Source organism: Geotrypetes seraphini, chromosome 2 (genome assembly GCF_902459505.1).
Source record: "Geotrypetes seraphini chromosome 2, aGeoSer1.1, whole genome shotgun sequence".
Lineage (NCBI taxonomy): Eukaryota > Metazoa > Chordata > Amphibia > Gymnophiona > Dermophiidae > Geotrypetes > Geotrypetes seraphini.
Genome location: NC_047085.1, coordinates 412,587,953 through 412,611,435, shown reverse-complemented (window position 1 = coordinate 412,611,435; position 23,483 = coordinate 412,587,953). Strand labels below are relative to the sequence as shown.

Sequence of the window (23,483 nt, the reverse complement as noted above, 5' to 3'; positions counted from 1 at the left end):
GTATGCTAATAGATCTCATGCATATTCATTGGGGAAATCCTGAAAACCCGACTGGATTGCGGCCCTCGAGGACCGACATTGGACACCCCTATATTAAGGACTGAACTATAACCCACAGAAAACCTCTCTCTCTTAAAAAAAAAAAAACAAACCCATAATTTTTTGATCATATTATTAGCCTACGTCCAACCAAACCCCCAAGAGTTTAATTTCAGTTTTGAATGTAACATTTGCATTTTAGAGTTTCACTTCTTCTACAATGTTGATGACTTCCTTTCCCCCAATATCGCATTAGATGTGATGGTTTTAACCATATTACATTTGTCTTATCTGAATTTAATTTCAAAGAATCTTGGGACATCCAATTGAAAACTGCCATAAACACATCATTTATCAAAACACATCATTTATCAAAACATTCTTCTATAATGTTGACGACTTCCTTTCCCCCAATATCGCATTAGATGTGATGGTTTTAACCATATTACATTTGTCTTATCTGAATTTAACTTCAAAGAATCTTGGGACATCCAATTGAAAACTGCCATAAACACATCATTTATCAAAACTGTAACTGAGGATATGTCAGATAGTACAGGAAAGATTAATACAATAACATCAGCATAGAAAAAATAGTCAACATGTTTTTCCTGGAGCAATAAACCTAAGTCTCTCATGTATAAGTTAAAAAGAATGGGATAAAGGGGAGAACACTGGCGAACTCCTTGAGTTATCTGCCATTGTTGTGAAAGATTTTCTTGCTAACTAACCTGTAGACATGGACTTGAGAATTAGTAGGCCAGCTCAAAGACCAAACAAATGTAATTTAGCCTGTATGACTCTAACTTTGCAATTTTTAGCAATATTACAAATGTACATTCTGATTACTCATCGCTGCTGACTAGGTAAGATACCAGTACTGTTCCTTTTATCAATTACCTTTAGCATAGTGAATTTGTATGGCTGATATCCTTTGAAGCTTTCATGGATGGCTGCCATTGTATGTGAGGTTTTCTCCCAAAAATGAAGCAGTGTTGTCTGAATTGAAAAGAAATATTGTTTATGAAATTACAATTTGAATATGTTAAACCCTCCTTTGCCCCAGATATAAAATTAGTACCTGTATATAATACGTAAACCGTTTTGATTGTAACCATAAAAAGATGATTTATCAAGTCCCATCTCTTTGTTTCATTTTGTTCTTTAGATACCTGATATGTTGTCAAGACGTGGGACAAGAGATTGCATCTACTTGCTCCGAGAAGATCCACTTTCTGACAGACATCTGTCTTCAGTTTGTCAAAGCTGGCTTTAGAATGACGAACCTGGGCTTGTACCTAAAATGCAAAAGCAAGGCTTATTTTTTACTTTCTTTTTTAAAAATTAGAATTTTAAGTCATTTTTTAAAATAATTCTTTATTACATTTTCAGATCTTACAAAAAGTGCATCATAGCATACATGTCATAACCATAAGAATTAAGCACTTATAAACATTCAGAAACAATTTATCAATACCCCAAAAAATACCCTCCTCCCTTCCCAACCACCCCAGAAAAGATTAAAAATCAGAGAATCATATAAACATATATCCCCCCTCCCCCCCCGGATGTGCAATTAATATATCAACAAAAATTAAAACTAAAACAATTCTATAAAAGACATTAATGGACCCCATACTAATTTGAAAATTTTTGTGTTCCCTGACAAATCAGCATTCATTTTTTCATATGTATACACTAAATATAGATTTGCCCACCAGAATGTAAAATTAAGACGGTCCCAATTTTTCCAGTTGCATGTAATCAACTGTATAGCTGTACCCGTCATAATGAAGAAGAGTTGTCCTTTATATTTATCTAACGGGGCCTTAACATGCAACACAGTTCCACATATCATTATCTCATAGGCCAAAGGGATCGCAGACTCCAAAATATTATTAATATGTTCCCAAATCGACTTCCAAAAACTCAGTATCATAGGACAATAAAACAGTAAATGATCCAGTGTTCCTATATCTAGATGACAGTGGCAGCATCTATTAGACCTAGAATTATCCAACTTATTCAATCTAACCGGGGTCCAAAAAGTACGATGTAACAAAAAATCTCCCAAGTTTGTCTCACAGATGCCGATGCTATACATCTCATCCTCCAAGATCAAATAGGTGGCCATCAAGATGCAGAAATATACTGCTTAATCTCAATGCTCCAAATGTCTCTAAGAGTGTTTTTGGGTTTCTTATTCAAAAGTTCAGATATTAATTTATACCACCTGGCGGCCTGATGCCCTGGCATATCTGTCTGAAAGCAGAGGAACTGCAAGCTGTAGTAACTTTTTAAGTTTCGCCTATCAGGGAACCCTTTCTGAATGGCCTGCTTCAGCTGCAACCATTTAAAAAACTGAAATTTTGAAATACCAAAAGTTTGTTGCAATCAAGCAATTTTCTATTTAATATGACATCATCTAATGTTTTTATACCTGCCTGCGTCCACTTCTTCCAGGCAATTTTAGACCCGCCTATTTGTATCTTGGAGTTCAGCCATAAGGATTGACACAAAGACTGTTCTATAGGAATTTTAGTTAACTTATTAATGCATCTCAAGGTCTTCCAAGTATCCAAAATAATATTATTGTCCTTAGCATAATATCCAATACATGAGACAGTCGCACTGGGGACTTAATTTTCCATTCCAAATATAGCCAATCTGGAAGATGTTCCATGAGCTTGGGCAGGATCCAATACATACACTGACGCAGAATATAGGCCTGATGACACCTATAAAATTTGGAAAATTTACCCCTCCCTCCACAATTGGTTTTTGTAGAGATACTAAAGTGATTCTAGCAGTTTTACCCACCAAATAAATTTGATAAGAATACTATTCAATTTCTTGTAAAAGGACCCCTGAATGGCAACATACCCATTTGGTAGCAAACCACAAGCAAAATCATCATCTTAACTGTTTGGACTTTCCCCCACCAAGACAGATGTAGTGGGTTCCATTGCTCACACATTTCTGTAACCTTTAGCAATAAAGATTTTTCATTTACTTTCATCGTTTCTTCCAGCATCTTGTAAATCCAAATTCCTAAATATTTTATACCCTCTTCCTTCCAAAGAAAAAGGGAACAAATCAAACAATCCTTTTTGACAATGTATGTTGAGCGGAAGAATCTCTGATTTACTCCAATTTATTTTATATCCTGAAAATTTTCCAAAACTTTCAATCAAATCCAGTAAAAGTGGAATGGTAGTTTCAGGATTCCTCAAATGAAGCAAGATATCTTCTGCATATGCAGAAACTTTGTATTCCCGACCTGTGTAAGGAATACCTTGAATCTCCTCTGCTTGTTGAATAGCCAATAACAAAGGTTCCAGTACAATATCAAACAGCAGAGGAGATAATGAACACCCTTGCCTAACTCCCTTCTCCAGATGAAAACAGTCTGAAAAAGTATTATTTATATATAATCTGGCAGAAGGGAAGCTATACACGTATAGCACGTTATACACGTCATTGTCCTATGATACTGAGTTTCTGGAAGTCAATTTGGGGACATATTAATAATATTCTGGAGTCTGCGATCCCTTTGACCTATGAGGTAGTGATATGTGGAACTGTGTTGCATGGGTCCAAAGAAGAGCGGAGACTTAAAGGGAACATGATAGAGACTTATAAAATCATGAAAGGCATAGAGAAGGTGGAGAGGGACAGATTCTTCAGACTAGCGGGGACAACAAAAACAAGAGGGCATTCAGAGAAACTGAAAGGAGACAGATTCAAAACGAATGCTAGGAAGTTCTTCTTCACTCAGAGGGTGGTGGACAGCTGGAATGCGCTCCCAGAAGAGGTGATAGGACAGAGTACAATATTGGGTTTCAAAATGGGATTGGATGACTTCCTGAAGGTGAAGGGGATTGAAGGATACAGATAGAGGGTAACTATACAGGACACTAAATGAATAGAGAATACACGATTTAGGAAAAGGATCACTTACAGGTCATGGACCTGGGGGGCCGCCGCAGGAGCGGACTGCTGGGCAAGATGGACCTCTGGTCTGACCCGGCAGAGGCAATGCTTATGCTCTTATGTTAAGGCCCCGTTAGATAAATATAAAGGACAACTCTTAATTATGACGGGTACAGCTATACAGTTGATTACGCACAACTGGAAAAATTGGGACTGTTTATTTTTTGTAAAAATTTTATTATTTTAGAAACTACAACAATGTAGTACATTTGATTGAATACAGAAAAATATTACAGAGATTAAACCATTTTATACAATTAGTATATAGAACCATAACTTTACCCACCCACCCATCTATCAAATATTAATAATACAAGACAACTTTATTTATTACACCGATATGAAGAATTAATATCAATTTCTCAATTACATCTCCCTCCCCCACCCCCCCACCCCGGATGTGTAAGGAAAAAAACTTAAAGAAAAATACATAAACCATTAATGTGAAGCAGCAAATAAAGCCAATGGGCTTTTCCAATTTTTTGTGATCAATTAAATAGCAATTCCAGTCAAAACCAGGAAAAGACGGCTTTTTATATTTATCAAGGGGAGGTTTAACGTGTAACATAGTACCACAAATTATAGCTTCATATGTTAAGGGAATATCCGATTCTAAAACAATTTTATTTGTCCCCAAATTGACTTCCAGAAACTAAGTATCAGTGGACAAAAAAATAACAGATTATCTAAAGTCCCTATATCAGCATGACAGTGCCAGAATCTATTAGATTTGGAACTATCTAATTTTTGCAAACAAACTGGGGTCCAAAAAACCCTATGTAATAAAAATAACCATGTTTGCCTCATAGATGCTGATGCTGTACATTTCAACCTCCAAGTCCAAATTCGTGGCCAACAAGATACAGAAATATACTGTTTAATCTCGATGCTCCAAATATCTCTGAGACTATTTTTAGGTTTTTTATTCAAATATTCAGAAATTAATTTATAACACTGGACAGCCTGATGTCCTACTAAATCTGTTTGGTAGCAAAAGGTCTGCAGGCTATAATAATTTTTCCATTCAGGGAACCCACTCCGAATGGCCTGCTTCAACTACAACCACTGTTGAGATTTTAAAATGCCAAATGATTGTTGCAGCCATGAAAATTCCAGCAGATTCTCATTGGATACATGCAACTGGAAAAATTGGAACTGTCTTAATTTTACATTCAGGTGAGCAAATCTATGTTTAGTGTATAAATATGAAAAAATGAATGCTGATTTGTCAGGGAACACAAAAATTTTCAAATTAGTATGGGGTCCATTAATGTCTTTTGTAAAATTGTTATATTTTTAATTTTTGTTGATATAGTAATTGCACATCTGGGGGGGAGGGTGGATATATGTTTATATATATATATATATATATTTTTTTTTTTTTAAATCTTTATTCATTTTTATATCTTACAACAAGTGTATCAATAAATTAACAATTGAAAGTAAATACATCACTTGAATTTCTATTTTTAACAATAATACATAAAATTTAACCCCTTCCCTCCCAACTCTATCATAACAAATGTATAATTAAATATATCCTATGAAATATTATTTTTCCTGATCTAAACATTTAATAAAATTCAGAATTCCCCCCTCCCATCCCTTCATTTGTATTGTACCTATAATGGAAAAATGGTATCCATTCATTACAATAATTTGTCAATGGCCCCCATATCTCTTTAAATTTTTTATAATTTCCTTTTTGTATGGCTATTGTTCTCTCCATCTTATAGATGTGACACAATGAGTTCCACCAAAAACTGTAATTAAGCTTGTTCCAATTTTTCCAATTATGCGTGATATGTTGTATGGCGACTCCTGTCATAATCAATAAAAGCTTATTATTGTTTGATGACATTTGGCTCTTTGTTCTCATTGACATACCAAATAGAATCGTTGTCATATGACAAAGAAACAGGGTTCTCTAATAAACAATTTATTTGTCCAGATTGATTTCCAGAAGGTCAAAATAAGGAAAAATTATGTTCTTACCTGTTAATTTTCTTTCCCTTAGACGCAGCAGATGACTCCAGAGACCAATGGGATAGCCCACATCTACCAGCAGGCGGAGATAGAGAAACTGATTAACAGGTGGTCCTATTGGCTGGCACTCCTCCTGTTTATCCAGTATAGCTCCTTGCCCAAGTATCCGTAACCATCAATAGGCATAGCATGTAAAAAACTTCTTTCCCATAATAAATCTCAAAATGCAATAATATAGAAAACAACCTGCCATAATAACAAACTGCGAAAGTTGCAAAAAGAAAAACCGAGAGAAAATATCCAGAAAGGGTGGGGCTCTGGATTCATCTGCTGCGTCTAAGGGAAAGAAAATTAACAGGTAAGAACCTAATTTTTCCTTCCCTAGCAACAGCAGCAGATGAATCCAGAGACCAATGGGATGTAGCAAAGCAATCCTCAATCTGGGTGGGAAGCAAACGCCGCCTCCGCAACAACTGAAGCACAAAACGCCCCTACCGCATGCGCCCCCACATCCAAGCAGAAATGCGAAGAGAAAGCACTCTCGGAAGACCAATTAGCCGCAAGACAAACCTCCTCCAAGGAAAAAACCTCTGGGCCGAGCCCATGAAGTAGCCATCGCTCCTGCGGAATGGTCATGGAGTTCATTCGCCAACCACTTCCCTGCCAGCAAGCAAGCATAAAGAATGTCCCCCTGGACCCATCGAGCGATGGAGGCTTCGGACGCCGCCATACGTTTGAGGCGTCCCTTGAAGAATACAAAAAGGAAAAGCGAGCGTGACATAAAAGAAAGGATGACACCCCCCTAGAAAGAAATAGTGGTCCCATCCGAACTGATACTCCATATTTCGGAAATCAGAAATAGAAATCCCCGTTGAACAAGGCCTGCAACATAGAAAACTGCAGAGCTGAAGCCATGGCCACAAGAAACCCCATATTCAACGGCACAGCCCGTTAGAGTCCCAAAAGACAAGGATGAAATGAAGCCTTTGGTAAACTGAGAAGAAGTATGTGAAGATTGTACTCCAAACCGGGCTTTCTAAGAGGTGCATGAATATACTGCACTCTGTTTAGGAACTGAACTACATGAAGCTGAGAAGGAAGCGAAGAGCAAAATACCTAGCCCTTGTAACAAGCAAAGAATGGCACTAGAAGCTGAAGGGAATTGAACGCTAAGCCCTCGGCAATACCCTTGTGCCAAAAAGGAACTCTGGAGTTGTTCAAACGTTAAGAAGCACCCAAGAAAGGAAAAAACCTCCAAAAGGAAGTAGAAGCCACAGGAGAAGACGTCCGTAGCACCTGGATAAGAGAAGAAACAACCTGCTTCGCATAACCCTTACACGTCAGCCAAGACTTTTCAAAAAGCTAGGTCGTAATACTAAAGTAGTACAAATATCCATGTTGATCGGACCCCAGGCGAGCAAGGCCGGAGATACCAGGAAACTTCTCAGTCCGGTTGCCGAAAGACTCATCAAATCTGCATAGTAAGGATGGCGCCGCCAATCCAGAGATTCTACAAATACTGTGCCCGGAAAGCGAGCTCGAGATGGCAAATCCAAGCCAACATCAGCCGCGGAAAACACTGAAAAAGAGAAGGCAGAGGCGACAAAGGAGCCACGCAGCAACCCCCTCTAACTCCCACTCCCTGGGCCCGCCGAAGAAGCCAGGAAGCTTAGAATTGAGAGACGAGGCCATGAGGTCTAGGTCCAGGAGATCTCACGTCCATAAAAAGAGCTAGAACGCCTGAGCCACAAATCTCAATATCCAGGATGCAGAAGATAACACTATTACTAACATGCACACTCTCCAGAGCGTACACAGCGCTGTACACTATTAACACACAAGAAATGGGCCATGCTCAGATTCCGCGGAGAGAAAGTCTATCCAAACTCTTATCTTGATCCATAAAAGGATCTGCCAACAGAAGATGAAGATGAGTCCACCCATTAAAGCAGAACATCTTCACCTGCCAACTGAGTACAACACCTACTGCCCAAGCTGTAGAGAAATACCCCCATCCTAATACTGACCAAAAGGACCCTCAGCGGCAATCCGGAAGAATGATCTGAAGCTCCAGAAAGGTAGCCTGACCCTGCTCAAGAGTAGAAGAATGAACAAGTACTGAGTCGCCTCTGAAGACCAGACTCCTGGAGCTGAGGATGGAAGCCACCGAGCCCCCCAACCCGAAAGCCCAGGATGGTCGGTGGTCATGAGCTAGTCCAGCAAAGACCGAGGCATGCCTTGAAAAGAGAAATCGCGCTGAGCCACCAAATCATACAGAGCGATGCAGGAGGAGCATACCAAATAATTGGAGCCCTGAGATACCGGGAACCTTCGGAACAAAAGCGACTGCTGTAGCGTAAGAAGGGGAAAGCAAGCCGAAATTCCCAGTGGAATCAGCAATATGGATCCCAGAAACTGTACAGAATTCCATACTCTTGGTCATGGTAAGCGAAGAAGAATACCAATCTGAGACCGAGACCCCACGCCCAAGTCTCCGGAAAGAAACACATGTCTCTCCTATATGAATAAAAACATTACCCCGATATACCTATAAATAGTATAGGAGAAAAGAGCGCTGTGCAAATTCGAAGATGCACGTATAAAGAACTGAGGAAAAGATACCACCCTTTTCGTGTCAGTCAAATGGCCCGACTGGAAGTCATCCGAATCAAGCAGGCAGTCAAGAAGAAATTAGATGAATCGCCTGGTAGCGCCAAAATGGCTCCACCGCCCACCTCATCTAAAACGTTCGTGAAGCCTCGGGTAGGCGAAATGGCATGTGTCAAAACCGAAAGCGCTGCTCCGAGAGGCAGGCAAGCCTAGTGCCGATTCAGAGTCCATAGAGAAAATGTAAATATACTCCCATGGTGTCTGCAGAAATGTGTAACCCTGAGAAACTAATTCAGCAGAATGGGATCCAGCCTGCCCAATGCCCCCGTCTTGGCCACCATGCAGTAAGTGGTCCCCAAGAACTACAAGAACCATCCTGAGGACCAGTAACACTTCAAAGAGAAACACAAAACATAGAGACTCCATGAACGAACAGGAAACCTGAGGAGGAGGCAAAGGTGCAAGCATCCTGAAAAATGTTCACAGCCCCCTGACCTGACAGTATAGCGACTACTCCCTCATGAGAAAGCTTGACGAGGCCTTGGAAGAAGTCAAGATACCCTCAGAATGAAGTGCAAAAGGTCAGTAAACGGCAGGATGAGCATTGTAGGAACTTTAAGAAGAAAGAAATTCTCCTAGGAAAAAATCAAGGTTCATAATGTAACCCATGAAAACAGTACTAACTCCATGCAACGTGAGCGAAATACGTATGTCCTTTAAAGGGAATATGTACTAGATGCAATCAAGATGCTGTATCTACCGCCCTTTGAAAAACAACAGCATCCTAACAGGTATCAGACAAAAGCGTTGTGACCTGCCCATATGACAGCTCCCTGTCCACGAGAAAGCTGAAAGAGCTGACAGCGGAAGAAATGATCCCCACAAATTGCAGCAGTGGTCAAAAAATGAGCTGGAGGACAAACACAATTTCAGCAAAGAAGAAAGGAACACTCCTGAAACCCAACTATACTCGCAATGTAGCATTGACCAAGACGGAAGACTGAAAAATAATAGGAAACCGCGGCAGCCTGCAGTAACTTAAACTGCATGCAAGGTGCTCCAAAAACCAACCGCCCCCAAAGGGCAACTATGTTTGGGTGTTGTTTTGGTTTTTTTTTTTTTTTTTTTACAGTAACCCAGGCGACTCATGCCCCTAGTACCGCATCATAGGGACAGAAAGCAGTTCCGCAGCACTACCAGACACACTGCACTCCCAAACTGCACCCCAACAGATAAACTTGACAGCAGAACCGGAATCAATGCTATAACGCAACCACACACACAAAGCACAGCACAGGGAAGTGAAAAGAAAACATTCAAGTATGCATATGCTCTTTAGGGAAATCCTAAGAGAAAGAAAGAAAGAGAACCCCCACCAAGTACCAGGTAATCTCTAGCTGCAAACAGTATCCTGCAGCAATGCACCCTCTGGCCACCCTGTGCAGAGAAAAGCTGAACTGGGCAGAGGAGCAGAAACTGAAGTCTCCCTCCAATATGCTCCCAGGCCTAAGATGCAAGGCCACCCAGTAACTAGAATTGCAGCAAATAAACACTCACCAAGGCCCCAAGCGCTGCATCACATCCAAATGGGGCTGCACTAGCTCCACGCATGAAACTCAAACACTAGGGAGGCCTTGTGAAAGCATAGACTACACGCTGCAGCGCAGCTGATAACGGAGGATCGTAAGCGTGTTAGGTGCTCACCCGGAAAATGCAACTGGTAGGCCGCGGCACCTGCTCAAAGCAGCCAGGGGAAAAAACAGCCGACCTGCTGTGGCGCCGCCGACAATGGAGGATTCCAAGCGCGCTTCCCCGAGTGCGGGAAAATTGATCCCTTCAACTGTTGGAAATTACATATCCGGCGCCCCGCCACCTCCAGAACATAACAGAAACCGCAGCGGAGCTTCCCCAGCAGAAGAAAACACGCTTGCGCATGACTTCTGCAAGCTGAAAACCCTTTTTCCTTCAGAGCTAATGTGAGAGCCGCAACCACCACGAAGCCACCGCCAGTGGAACCAACCAGTGAGCGCGCCTTACACGAGCGGGAACGGCCTAGGTCCTCCGACCCTATTCCTTCTCCAACTTAGAGTTGACTCCATCAGCGCCAAGGAAAAAGTGCGTGCCCCTAGCACGCGGCAAAAGCATAGCCACTACTACCTCCAGCCACACACCCGGAGGGTCCCGAGCTACTGTAAATTCCCGGTCCAAAAATAGCTCGGAGGTCACCAGTACCCGAACACAGCCTCACCACCATGACAGCTCACAAGCCCCAGCCCGCCAAATAAAAATAACACCGCACAGGACACCAAACGTCCCTAACAAACACACATCTGCGACCGAAGCTCCCCCAAACCAAAAGAAGCATACTCACAAACAGTGGTCAGGACCCGCAAGTGCTGGTAGATGCCAGTAAAAGCCGGTTGCTCAGCACCATGAGGACAGAATAACCATTCAGAAACTGTGGAGTCCTTTTTTTTTTTTAAGGGAAAGAAGAAAAATAGGGACTCAGTCAAACCCTCTATCATCGGAGGGAGGGTGAGGCAGGGACCTGGGGGAGCCCAGGTGTAACCCCTAAAGCCAGCACCGTTCAGCCGGACACCCCTGTCTCACTGAAGAGGAAACCTCAACAGGAGAAATAGCACTGATAACTCTCTGAAGAGAAAACCTCAACAGGAGTAATAAGATTTCAGTCACAGCCAGAATCCAGGAGCTAGATGAATAGCGACTTTCCCCTGCTGGGAGATAGAGCATACTGGATAAACAGGAGGAGTGCCAGCCAATAGGACCACCTGTTAATCAGTTTCTCTATCTCCGCCTGCTGGTAGATGTGGGCTATCCCATTGGTTTCTGGATTCATCTGCTGCTGTTGCTAGGGAAAGGGACAATAGTATAACAAATGATCTGATGTCCCAATTTCAAGATTACAATGCCAGCATCTATTAGACTTAGAGATATTTAACTTCTGTAATCTAACTGGGGTCCAAAATGCTCTATGTAAAAGGAAAAACCAAGTTTGTCTCATAGATGCGGACATTGTACATCTCATTCTCCAAGACCAAATTTGTGGCCATTGAGACGCAGTAATTTGATGCTTGATCTCAATGCTCCAAATGTCCCTAAGTCCAGTTTTAGTTTTTTTGTTTACAAATACGTTTATCAATTTATACCACTGTGCAGCCTGGTGTCCCAAGAAGTCCACCTGAAAGCATAAAAATTCTAAACTATATTGCGTATTAAGATTCTTCCATTCAGGGAACCCTGCCTGAATGGCCTGCTTCAGTTGCAACCATCTAAAGCTTTGCGATTTATTAAAACCATATTTATGTTGCAGCTGTGAAAAGTCAAGCAGTTTACCTTTTGAAATAACATCACCTAAAATCTGTATACCTGCTATCATCCAATGCTTCCAGATGACCTTAAATCCGCCAGTTTGAATCTTGGAGTTTAACCATATAGTTTGATTTGTCGATTTATAAATTGGAATAGATGTTAAATTACTAACATATCGCAGAGTTTTCCATGTATCCATAAATATTCTGTTTTCTTTATACAATCTAGGCATTTTAATGCTAAGAACATGACATAAACCAGGGGTCTCAAAGTCCCTCCTTGAGGGCCGCAATCCAGTTGGGTTTTCAGGATTTCCCCAATGAATATGCATGAGTTCTATGTGCATGCACTGCTTTCAATGCATATTCATTGGGGAAATCCTGAAAACCCGATTGGATTGCGGCCCTCAAGGAGGGACTTTGAGATCCCTGACATAAACATAGAGGGAACATGAATCGCCATTCCAACCACAACCAATCTGGGGTATTATCAATGAGCTCTGGGAGGACCCAATACATACCCTGGCGCAAGATATAGGCTTGATGATACCTATAGAAATTGGGAAAATTTACCCTACCCTCCGCAATTGGTTTTTGTAAAGATACAAAAGCAATTCTAGGAGTTTTACCCAGCCAAATAAATTTTATAAGAATACTGTTTAACTTTTTATAAAACGACCTCCTAAAAAAAACTGGTAACATTCCCATCTGATAAAAAACCACAGGCAATACCATCATTTTAATAGTCTGAACTCTCCCCCACCAAGAAAGATGTAGTGGATGCCATTGCTCGCACATTTCTGTTACCTTCTGCAATAAAGATTTTTCATTCTCTTTCATTGTGTCTTCCAGTGTGTTTTTTATCCAAATTCCTAAGCATTTTAATCCACCTTCCTTCCATACAAAGAAAATGAATCAAACAAGCCTTTTGTACAGTACACATTTAGTGGAAGAACTTCAGATTTACTCCAATTTATCTTATACCCTGAAATTTTCCAAATTTCTCAATCAATTCAAGTAAGCATGGAATGGTTGTTTCTGGATTTCTCAAATGAAGCAAAATATCATCTGCATATGCAGAGACTTTGTATTCCCGATCTGAATAAGGAATACCCTGTATCTCATTTACTTGTTGAATAGCTAATAACAAGGATTCCAAAAAAATATCAAAAAGCAAAGGAGATAAGGGACAACCTTGTCTAACCCCCCTCCGCAAATTAAAGCGTTCTGAAAAATTATTATTAATATACAATTTTGCAACAGGGGAGCTATACAATGTTTGAATCATTTGTATAAATCTTGAACCTATTCCATACCATTCCATAGCTTGATACATGAAGGTCCATTCCACCTGATTAAAGGCTTTTTCTGCATCCAAGGACACAGAAAAAGCCGGATCTTTCATGGCTTTTGTTAAATTCAACATATGAAAAGCCAATCTTGTGTTATTATATGAGTGTCTCTTAGCAACAAATCCAGTTTGGTGCATATCAATAATAAAAGGGAGAGCCTTAGCTAAGTGTAAAGCCAATGTCTTAGCCAAAATTTTTCCATCTACATTGATTAGCGAGATAGGCCTGTAATTTGAAACTAACGTGGGATCTTTATTTGGCTTTGGCAAAACTATAGTCAGTGATTCTGCCATAGTACCTGTAATGCAACCCTTTGTTAGTTGAGTCTGATATAATTTTAATAAATGAGGTAATAGGGTAACTTGAAATGATTTATAAAATTCTACAGTATACCCATCACCACCTGGAGCGGATCCAACTCTAAGAGACTTCAACGCTGTTTCCACTTTATATGATTCTCAGATTTTTGATCTTTGCTGGGGTGGTTGGGAAGGGAGGAGGGTATTTTTTTGGGTATTGGTAAATTGTTTCTGAATGTTTATAAGTACTTAATTCTTATGGTTATGACATGTATGTTATGATGCACTTTTTGTAAGATCTTACAATTTAATAAAGAATTATTAAAAAAAAAAAAAAAAAAAGAAAGTTGGATTTATTTATTTGATTTCTTTTTTAGCCCATTCTCCCAAAGGAGCTTAGAATGGGTTACAAATCAGGTACTCAAGCATTTTCCCTATCCATCCCAGTGGGTTCACATTATGTACCTGGGGCAGTGGAGGATTGTGACTTGTCCAGGGTTACAAGGAGCAGCATGGGGTTTGAATCCACAACCTCAGGGAGCCGAGGCTGTAGCTCTAACCACTATGCCATATTCGACTTAGTAGTCATACTTGACTCAGTCACAGCCCAATCTTTATTACTATGTACTTCAGTTATAATGCATATACATAGACTTGCTGAACAAGAATTGTGCATTAACAACTGATGTTAATGCATTTTAGTACACTGGTCTCTAGATCTTTCGCTATGCAGATAGAATGGCGAAAACCTGCAACAAGTCTGATTTATCTCTGTAGCAATTTAGAACTGCATACCTTCCTAAATTTTTCCATCTGCTTGAAAAGATCAGGGTCCAGCTCTTGAGAGATATCCTTCATCCACAGCAAAGCACCCCTGTATTCTGTTCGAGACTGTTCCATGCGGTTTACTGTCAGCCAAGTGTCTGATATGGCCCTGTATCTGAAAGTCTCCACCTCCTGATATAATCTGCATAACGGTGCTCGTAATGATAACCTAAAATAAACCAATTTAAAATTTTAGTTTTTTCCATCAAAACATTTTCCTCCAAGACACCATAAAATCATTTTATCTTTTTAATATCATTTCTTTCAATGTATGTACTTTTAATTTGAAAAATAACTCAAAAGTTGTTAATGTTATAAAGACAAAACCACCAGTTCAGTAATCTTCTTTCTGGTAGATACTCTAGGTGTTCAATTCGTAGCCGCGATCCAGTGTTTGCAGAAATCCAACACTTTTCTCACTATGTACTTCTCCTACTACTGAAAGAGAGACAGAGCCACCTACAGTTACATCAAAAAGCAAAGCCACCACACTGGAACAAGGCAGCAACCAAAGGAGACGGCACGGGGTAAATCTCCCCAGAAACATAAGTAAGGTCTGTTCTGTTCCACAAGACATAACAACATAATTAATAAACAGCCAACAGGCAACACCGAGAATATTTATAAACAATGTAGAATTAACCTGCAGTGTGCAACGAGCACCCACTGGAAACCTGCCATCGGTAACAATGGTAGACATATAAAAGGGAAATCACCCCCCAAAGACCATCTGCTTGCTGGAAGATACTTCAGCCTGTAAGGAGAAAAAACAAGAGGAAAAAAAAGGCAGGCAAAATCACCAAAACCGATTCCATACTGAGAGGGTGGGTCATATAGAATCCTCCAGGGTCCACCAGAAAGAAAATTACCAAAGTTAAGAACCTAATCTTTCATTCTGGTACGTCCCTTCTGGATTCTATATACTCTAGGTTATGTACTAAAGCAATGGCATTGTCTAGGGAGGGACAGAAGAGTCTGCCCTCAACACCAAGGTCCCACAAGCGGTGCCAGAATGCGACGCCACATCTACTCAGTAAAATCTGGTAAAGGTATAAAGAGAAGACCAAATAGCTGCCTTGTAAATTTCATCTGGCATAACAGCTCGAGTCTTCGCCCATGAAGCCGCAACATTCCTAGTCGAGTGGGCCTTGAGAGAAACCGGCGGCTGCTTTCCACAGGCAATGTAAGCCAATGAAATGGCCATACGGATCCAATGGGCGATAGAAGCCTAAGATGCTGGCCTAACTTGACAAGGCTGGGCCATCAGGGCAAAAAGATGATCTGAAAGGCAAAAATCATTAGTTTTCTTCAAATAGTGGAGGAAGACTGTCCGCACATCCAATTTGCAGAAGATCTGATCCTTTCACGCCGACCCCATGGTGCAGAAGGCAAGTAAACGAATTTCTTGGTTGACATGAAAATCAGAAACACTTTTGGCAGAAAGGGACAGTATAGAAAACAACCCCTTGAGTCTGTTATGCACAGAAAAGGCTCCACATACAAAAGAGCCTGAAGCTCCGAAATACACTGTGTGCAGACGTTAGCCACTATAAAGACAGTCTTGATAGTCAGATCAAAAGCATAGCATCTTCAGTGGCTCGCACAGAGCTTCTACAAGACCCTGCAGAACAATATTAAGATTCCACTTAGGAACAGGCTATGCCCCTTTGAAAAATCTGGTCACATCTGGATGGGCCCTCAGGAAAATGAGCTCGAAAACATGAAAGACCAGCCCATTGAACTTGAGAGGTCATCGCCAAACCTTAATCCAAACCCACCTGAAAAAAGGCCAGAACCACCAGAATAGGAACCATCACCGGCTCCAACTGTTCTCTGGCATACCACTTCTGAAAAGCTTTCCAGGCCTTGCCATAAGAAGCCATAATAGAGGGAGGAACCTTAAGCAATCTGGGCCAATCAGAGCCTTAGGCCCCTTCCCGGCACATCCCAGCTATTTTGAAGAGGCCAGCTTGTTGGCCAGAGGTAGGAGGCATCCATCCAGTTGGCCTTTGCAAACAAGGTAAGGGGGAGGGATTGGCGTTGGAGGCACAGGGGGGTCATCATGGGTACGACAACGGTGGCGGGAGGGAGTGGGCATCTCTCTTGCTGCCAGGGAGGAATGTCTAGGGGGGGAGGGGAGTTGCTTGGCAACGGGAGGGAGTGGACATCTATCCCGCTGTTGGGGGAGGGTTGTTTTACAGTAGTGGCAGGAGGGAGTGGGCATGCTTCCTGCTGATCTTCAATTTGGGGTCTTTTTTTATTTTTATTTTATTTGTGTATTTATTCTGTGCATGTGCCGATTGCTAATACCAGTGATCAGCACATGTAAATTTAGCGACCCTGTACAAACCTCATTTGCATGCGCATTTTTTAAAGAATGACTTGCTTTTTTGAAATTGTTATAGTAGCAACTGCAACAGCTGCCCATCAGATTTTATCATGCACATTTGGGAATCTTCCCCTCAGTTGTCAATGACGGAAAAATAATTTTTTGAGAGCATTCTCATATGATTTAATTCTAAATCAGAATCCAGAATTATAACTAAGATTCTAGATGCATTATTACATTACATTAGTGATTTCTATTCCACCGTTACCTTGTAGTTCAAGGCGGATTACAAAAAGGATCTATCTGGCCATTTCCAGAGGAATTATAGAATAGTTAGGGGGTAGTCAACTTGGTTCATAGAGATGATGTGGTTCTTGTGGCGTTAGGTTGTTTTAGAGAGAAGGGAGGCGTTAGGTTGGTTTCAATTGTTGAGTATCAAAGATTTTTTAAATAGTATGTTTTTTTATTTCTTTTCTAAATGTTCTGTAGTCAGGGGTCATTATCAGCAAAGTAGAGAGTTGGCGGTCTAATCTCGCTGCTTGTGTGGCCAGGAGGCCATTATTCAGTTTTTTCTGTTTGATTTCTCTGATTGGGGGGTACTCTAGTAATTTCCAAAGCCAATAAGTTATGCCTTAGCTGTATTCATTTTTAAAATGTTTTTCTTAGCCCAATCAATAACTTTGCCTATAACTTGATCGATATATTCAGGATTATTTAGAGTTGCTTCCATAAGTGGACAAAGTAGAAATATGTCATCTGCATAAGCATATACTGTGTAGCCTATACTGTATAGCCTAAATTTGAAAAGATTTTTCCAGATTCACTCATATTTAAGGAAGGTGATAAGGATGAACCTTGAGGCACACCACATCTAGTTTTCCATATTTCAGATAATTCAGTGCCTATTGCTACTTGATATGTTCTTCTTCCAAAAATCCTTTAAACCACAATTCACTAAACCTATACAGTTTAGCATTAACTGATGATCCACTGTGTCAAATGCAGTGGAAACATCAAACTGTCACCGCAATGGTTACATGCATCTAGAGGAAAAGGCCATCTTACTTGCCAGTCTTCTAGTACCAAGCTTTTACCAGTGAGCACTCATGGAGCAGGCTGAGAGACTAAGGATCATCTCATTTTTTTCTGAACATTTACTGGGGGAAGGGGTTTCTCTCCCCTATGGAGCCGAGTCTTGCAGTATGTTTTATGTCAGGGGATCTTCCCCATGTTGTTGATTTGGTGCTGAATAAAGCTGAGTTGAGCCCTGGGGATGCAGACCTCCCCTCTTGATTTTTCTTTTTTGTTGACACACACATGCAAATTTTTAACAGGCGTTTGGTCATCCTATTGATCTGTTAATCATGGGGGAGTGTTGGGTTGAGTGGATGGGGTGGGGGAATTGAGGGGATTTTTTTATTTCGGTGGGTTATTTTGGACTTTGGGCCCCTATCACCAATCTCTTGGTCCATTGGGTTATATACAGTAGTTTTCATTTTATATGTGACTGTTTGATTATGAAAGATATTGTATTAATGTCTCTTACGCCTACTACTTATGGGGAATTTAGGAAACACCTAAAAACATATCTGTTCCTGAAGTATCTAGGCAGCTGACCCGTACAATTATTTCTCCACAATAACTGATCTCTAGAGCTGTTAATCACTAGCTTTTACCTCTGTTAAGTTCAATCAATTTGTACCATCTTTTAATCTTTGTAAACCGCATAGAACTTCACGGTCCTGCGGTATATGAACTGTTATTATTATTATTAATGTACAAAAGATAAATATTCCACTTAAATGTCAGTTCCAGTTTAGGGAAGCATTGCGTTTGCAGGTAGATGTTTTGTTTATCCAGGAGACCCATTTGCTCCCTAGACATGAACAGGTGTTCCATAATCGATACCTGTAAATTTTCTTGGCTTCTAGCTGTGGAGACATGAAGTCAAAGGGTGTAGGAATATTATTTTCTTGCAAATATCCCCGGCAGATCCTCCATACTGTGGCAGATGGAGACGTGCAATACATTTTAGTTAGGGCACAACTTTATGATTATACCTATACTTTTTTGAATGTCTATGACCCTTAACTCTGCTCAGGGAGCATTTTTTTCCCATATCTTCCAGGTGTTAGCAGATAATGTAGTAGATAATGTAGCAGGTTCCTTAGTTATGGGTAGGGACTTTAATTGCATGCTGGATCCCAGTTTACACAATTCTACCCCTACAATTCTTTATGTCCAGAAAGATAGGGCCTAACTCCTTAGCTTCTTGAATCAAAGGGATTTGACAGATGCTTAGCGTTTATTACACTCTGGGGTTTGAACCTATACTTATTTCTCGCCTAAATATTCTACCTCCTCCCATATTGATCTATGGCTAGGAGGTCCCACATTGTTGGGACAACTAACAGATGCTATTATCCATTCTGCTTCTTGGTTAGATCACGCCCCTCCATTACCATAACTCTCTCGCTAGCTACTCACTGCTTGGGTCGGTGATATTAGCAGCTTAATGAGGTCCTCTTATTGGAGTCGGCTAATATCTCTCATTCAGAAACACAACTGCAAACGTTTTTGCATATTAAATGGCACGCCTGAGGTAATCTCTTTTGTTTTATGGGAGACTTTGAAAGTGGTCATGAGATGTAATATTATTTCCCTACAGGCGCATTTGACTAAGTCAAGGTGTGCCAGAGTTCCAATTGAGGGCACAGATAGCTTCTTTGGAAGCTGACTATAGAGATATGGGGGAGACGATGGATACCCAAAAAAAAAAAAAAAGCTACAGGAAGCCAAATTACATCTCAATGAGTTGGAGTTGGCTGATCTCTCTGAGCAACTTACCAGGACCAAGCAATTATATATCGAGTTTAACAATCGAGTGAGTAGATTAGCAGCCCATAAGCTTTGTAAACACCAAGAGCAGCATTGTATTACTGGCTTACGCAATGCAGCAGACAGGGTGTCTATTGATACTCAGTATATACAGCAGGAATTCTTACACATTACTAGAGGTCTGTGTCTGTATATGGCCGTTTGGTGGAGGATGGGCTGGGGAGGGCTCCAATGGCTAGGAGGGTGTAGATGGGCTGGAGTAAGTCTTAAAAGAGATTTCGGCAGTTGGAACCCAAGCACAGTACCGGGTAAAGCTTTGGATTCTTGTCCAGAAATAGCTAAGAAGAAAAAATTTAAAAATTTAAATTGAATCAAGTTGGGCAGACTGGATGGACCATTCAAGTCTTTATCTGCCGTCATCATCTACAATGTTACTATGTAGAGACTTTATGCACCAGATTTCTCGCCCCCCTGCCCCTATGATCGCTACTTTTTTGGCTGCTGTTAAACTGCCCATTATTTCACGTTCTGACTACGAGTCTCTTTCACAACCTATTACTCTACAGAAGATTTGCCTAACTCTAAGGCTCTGAGGTTGGACAGGTTTGGCAATCACTTTTATAAATGCTTTGCTAAATTGTTGGCGCCCATTTCAGTTAGGGTGTACAACACTATAGATGATCACACTGTGCTGTCTTATTCTTGGCGATTAGCTGCAGTTACTAAGCCGAGGAAGAACCCTCAGTTATGTAGTTCCTATTGGCCTATCTCATTATTGAATACTGATTACAAAATTTATACCAAAATTTTGGCTGCCCGATTGCATAGGGTGCTTTCAGTTGTTTTACATCCTGACCAGGCTTTATTTTGGGCAATAGGGCTTCAGATAACATTAGTAGAGCTCTGCATCTCATTGACACAGCTCAGTCCAAACGTATTGCATCCATCTTTCTATCTTTAGATGCAGATAGGGTCTCTTGGCTCTTCATGTTGGCAGTGTTACACCATATTAGTTAGCAGCGGGGCAGGAACTCGTAAAGTTCGTTCCTGCCCACTGCACCTTCACCGGGAATCGGTAGATGAGGTATGAGGCTAGGGCAGGGAGGGAGGGTGCAGAGCCTGACAGGGGAGGGAAGGAAGGAAGGGTTCTGGGTGCGGAGCCTGACAGGGGAGGGAGGGAAGGGGGCTGGGTGCAGAGCTTGGCCGGGAGGGGGCTAGGTGCAGAGCCTGAAAGGGCAGGGCACTTGAATATTAAGTTGCCCGACTTGTATTCAAGACAACCATTTTTTCTCCTTTTTTGGGGGGGAAGGAGGGGTCTCGACTTATATTCGGATATACTTATATTCGAGTATATACGATACATCCTGGTTGGGACATGTTAATGCAGTCAAAATGGTAGAATTACCAAAGCTTCTTTATTTGTTTACAGCCCTACTGATTGCTATTCCTCAGTGGGTTTTTCTACCTTTTAAATCGTAAGGTTTTCTCTTATATCTGGAAGAGGAAACCTCCGAAAGTGAACCGGGCGTTGTTGTGCCAAACTCAGTAGAGGGGACATATGGGGGTTACCCATTTTTCACTCTATCATCAGGTGGCCCTACTACTGATTATTGCTGAATGGATGTGTATTGGGGGGGGGGAACTTCCAAACCTTGGCTTCGATTGGAGCAACAATTAGTATCCACTATTCCTTTATGGGCCCTCCCATGTCTCTCTAAGAATAGACAGACAGCTTCTCCCAGAGCTTAATATGCTTATGAGGCAGCCCTTATCTACCTGGGTTAAATTACACCATCATCTATTCCCAGACCACAAATATTTCACCCCAATCTCCTTTTTGCCTGACTTCCCATAAAAAAAGTATTATAGGACATTCCTTGATTGGGCTCACGGCATCCCTCCAGACCTCAAGTCAGATTTGGGTAGAGGGTAAGATACTTCCCTTTGAGGATTTAGTTAGTGAGATGGACCTCTCATTAGAGACCTATTCCATTACAATCAATTATATGCTTTTTTGAATTCTAGTGGGCGGGATGAACTGCTATTACATGTTTCCCCGAAAATAATGTCAGAGGCAGGATCACGGCAGAGGAAACAGCTTAAAGCACTTTGCAAAGACGCTGTAACTGCGATCTTCACTGCAGGCTGAAACTATAAAGTAAACGGTGCGGGGAGGCCAGGGGGAACACGGAGGCCTTCCCAGAGGGAGGGGATGCGCAGTTCTTGGGGGAGGCCAGGGGGAAGCCGACAGCAGCACTTCCTGACTGACCCGCCCTCCTTGCCCTCTAAAGCAGGTGCGGCAGTGGCCGTCCAGCAAGAGCAGCGCTGCTGCTCCTGCTTTAGGGGGCGAGGGGGGAGGGTCCGAATCGGGAAGCCGATTTTTTTTTTGTATCGATTTGAATCGATTCACCCAAAGTGAATCGGTGAACCGATTCAAATCATGAATCGGGCAGCACTACTACCTACTTCCCTAAGCAGCGTTGGGCCGGCAGCACTCTAACAGGCTGCTTCGGCCTTGTCCACCCATGAACTCTACCACGTTTCTGATAACATCATCAGTAACGCGGCAGAGTTCACGGGTGCAGTGAGAAATTTAGGCCATACCTACTCTCCTCTCAATGGGCTAGTATTTATAGCTATTTGTTTCAAGTGTCTATTGCTGCCTCTCTTATTGAAAATGGATATAAAATCTTTATCAGTGCCACCTCACTCCAGCTTAGTTATCCAGAATATTTCCTGGTCACAGTGATTCCTGCTGGAGAGATTGTGGTTTCAGAGGTACCTTATATCATATTTGGTGGACTTGTCCAGTGATATATTCTTTTTGGTCTCACATTTTGAGAGACATATTGGACATCTCCTCCCCTCAGCAAGCGGACTTTTGCCTTTTGCATTTGCAACCTCCAGGAGTATCCAAGTTAGCATATAAATTTACAACATCTTTATTGGTGGCGGCCAAGTTGGTTTTGGAACAGAATTGCAAACGCCCACTAGTGTCTTCCATGGATATGTTATTAGCAAAATTAGATTACCGGTACATGTGTTTGATGTCGAAATTAACAGCATATAAATATAGCGAATTTGTTTCCTTTCATAAGGTTTGGGACCTATATTTAGATCGGCAAACTCAGTCTGCTTAAGTAGTTTCTTTGGGAAGATTGAGCTAGGTATAGGGGCATGGATGAGGGTGGTGAGGAGATAGGGGAATATTAATGGAGCTGGGGTTTTTTGTAATTTTGTATGGGGGGGTGGGTCTGTTTTCATCCTGGTTATGTATTAGAACTTGTTTTGTTGGTATATATAGTTCCCCCTTTCATTTGATGGGGTGGGAGATGGCAATTGTTCTGTATTCATTATTATTTGATATAAATAAAACATTAAAAAAAGAAACCTTTAATGTAGTTCCACAAATGAGACACAGCCCTCCCCAAACCAAATATCCAGTGACCGAGCCAGTACCCATACTTTTACAGCTTTATGTGCAACAGAAGAGAATGGATTACAATCTACTATACCTTTGCTGAGATGAAAAACAGAGGGCTTTTCCAGTAGCCTGCATCATTTTTCCAGCTCTGGTCTTATCTTGACAACCTTTTGAACGAAGGAACTTTCCCAGTTCATTTTCATCCTGAGACAAAACTGAGAAAATAAAATAATCATCAGTCATATAAATGTGTCCTAAAGAGACAAAAAGTCACACATACACTAATGGCCAAAACTGTGGAAACACCTAGCATTTTAGGCATTGTGCTAAAAAAAAAAAAAAAAAAAGCATGGCTATAACACCATAACTGTATTTAATGCATAAAATTTCAACTAATTACATTACAGATTTCTATTCTGTCATTACCTTTCGGTTCAAAGCGGATTACAAAAAGAGTTA

The 23,483-nt window shown here is 41.1% G+C and overlaps 1 protein-coding gene across 6 annotated transcripts in view; it reads right to left on the bottom strand.

Moving 5' to 3' along the window:
* ICA1 (islet cell autoantigen 1) overlaps positions 1–23,483 on the bottom strand; it is a 311,620-nt gene that overhangs the window by 181,495 nt on the left and 106,642 nt on the right. For all 6 annotated transcript variants that reach the window (XM_033931013.1, XM_033931014.1, XM_033931016.1 and 3 more), the window contains exons 5-8: positions 23,116–23,239; positions 14,404–14,602; positions 1,212–1,337; positions 940–1,038 (exon numbers count right to left, since the gene is read on the bottom strand). In XM_033931013.1, the coding sequence (XP_033786904.1) occupies positions 940–1,038; positions 1,212–1,337; positions 14,404–14,602; positions 23,116–23,239 (548 nt within the window). The remainder of the gene's footprint in view (positions 1–939; positions 1,039–1,211; positions 1,338–14,403; positions 14,603–23,115; positions 23,240–23,483) is intronic.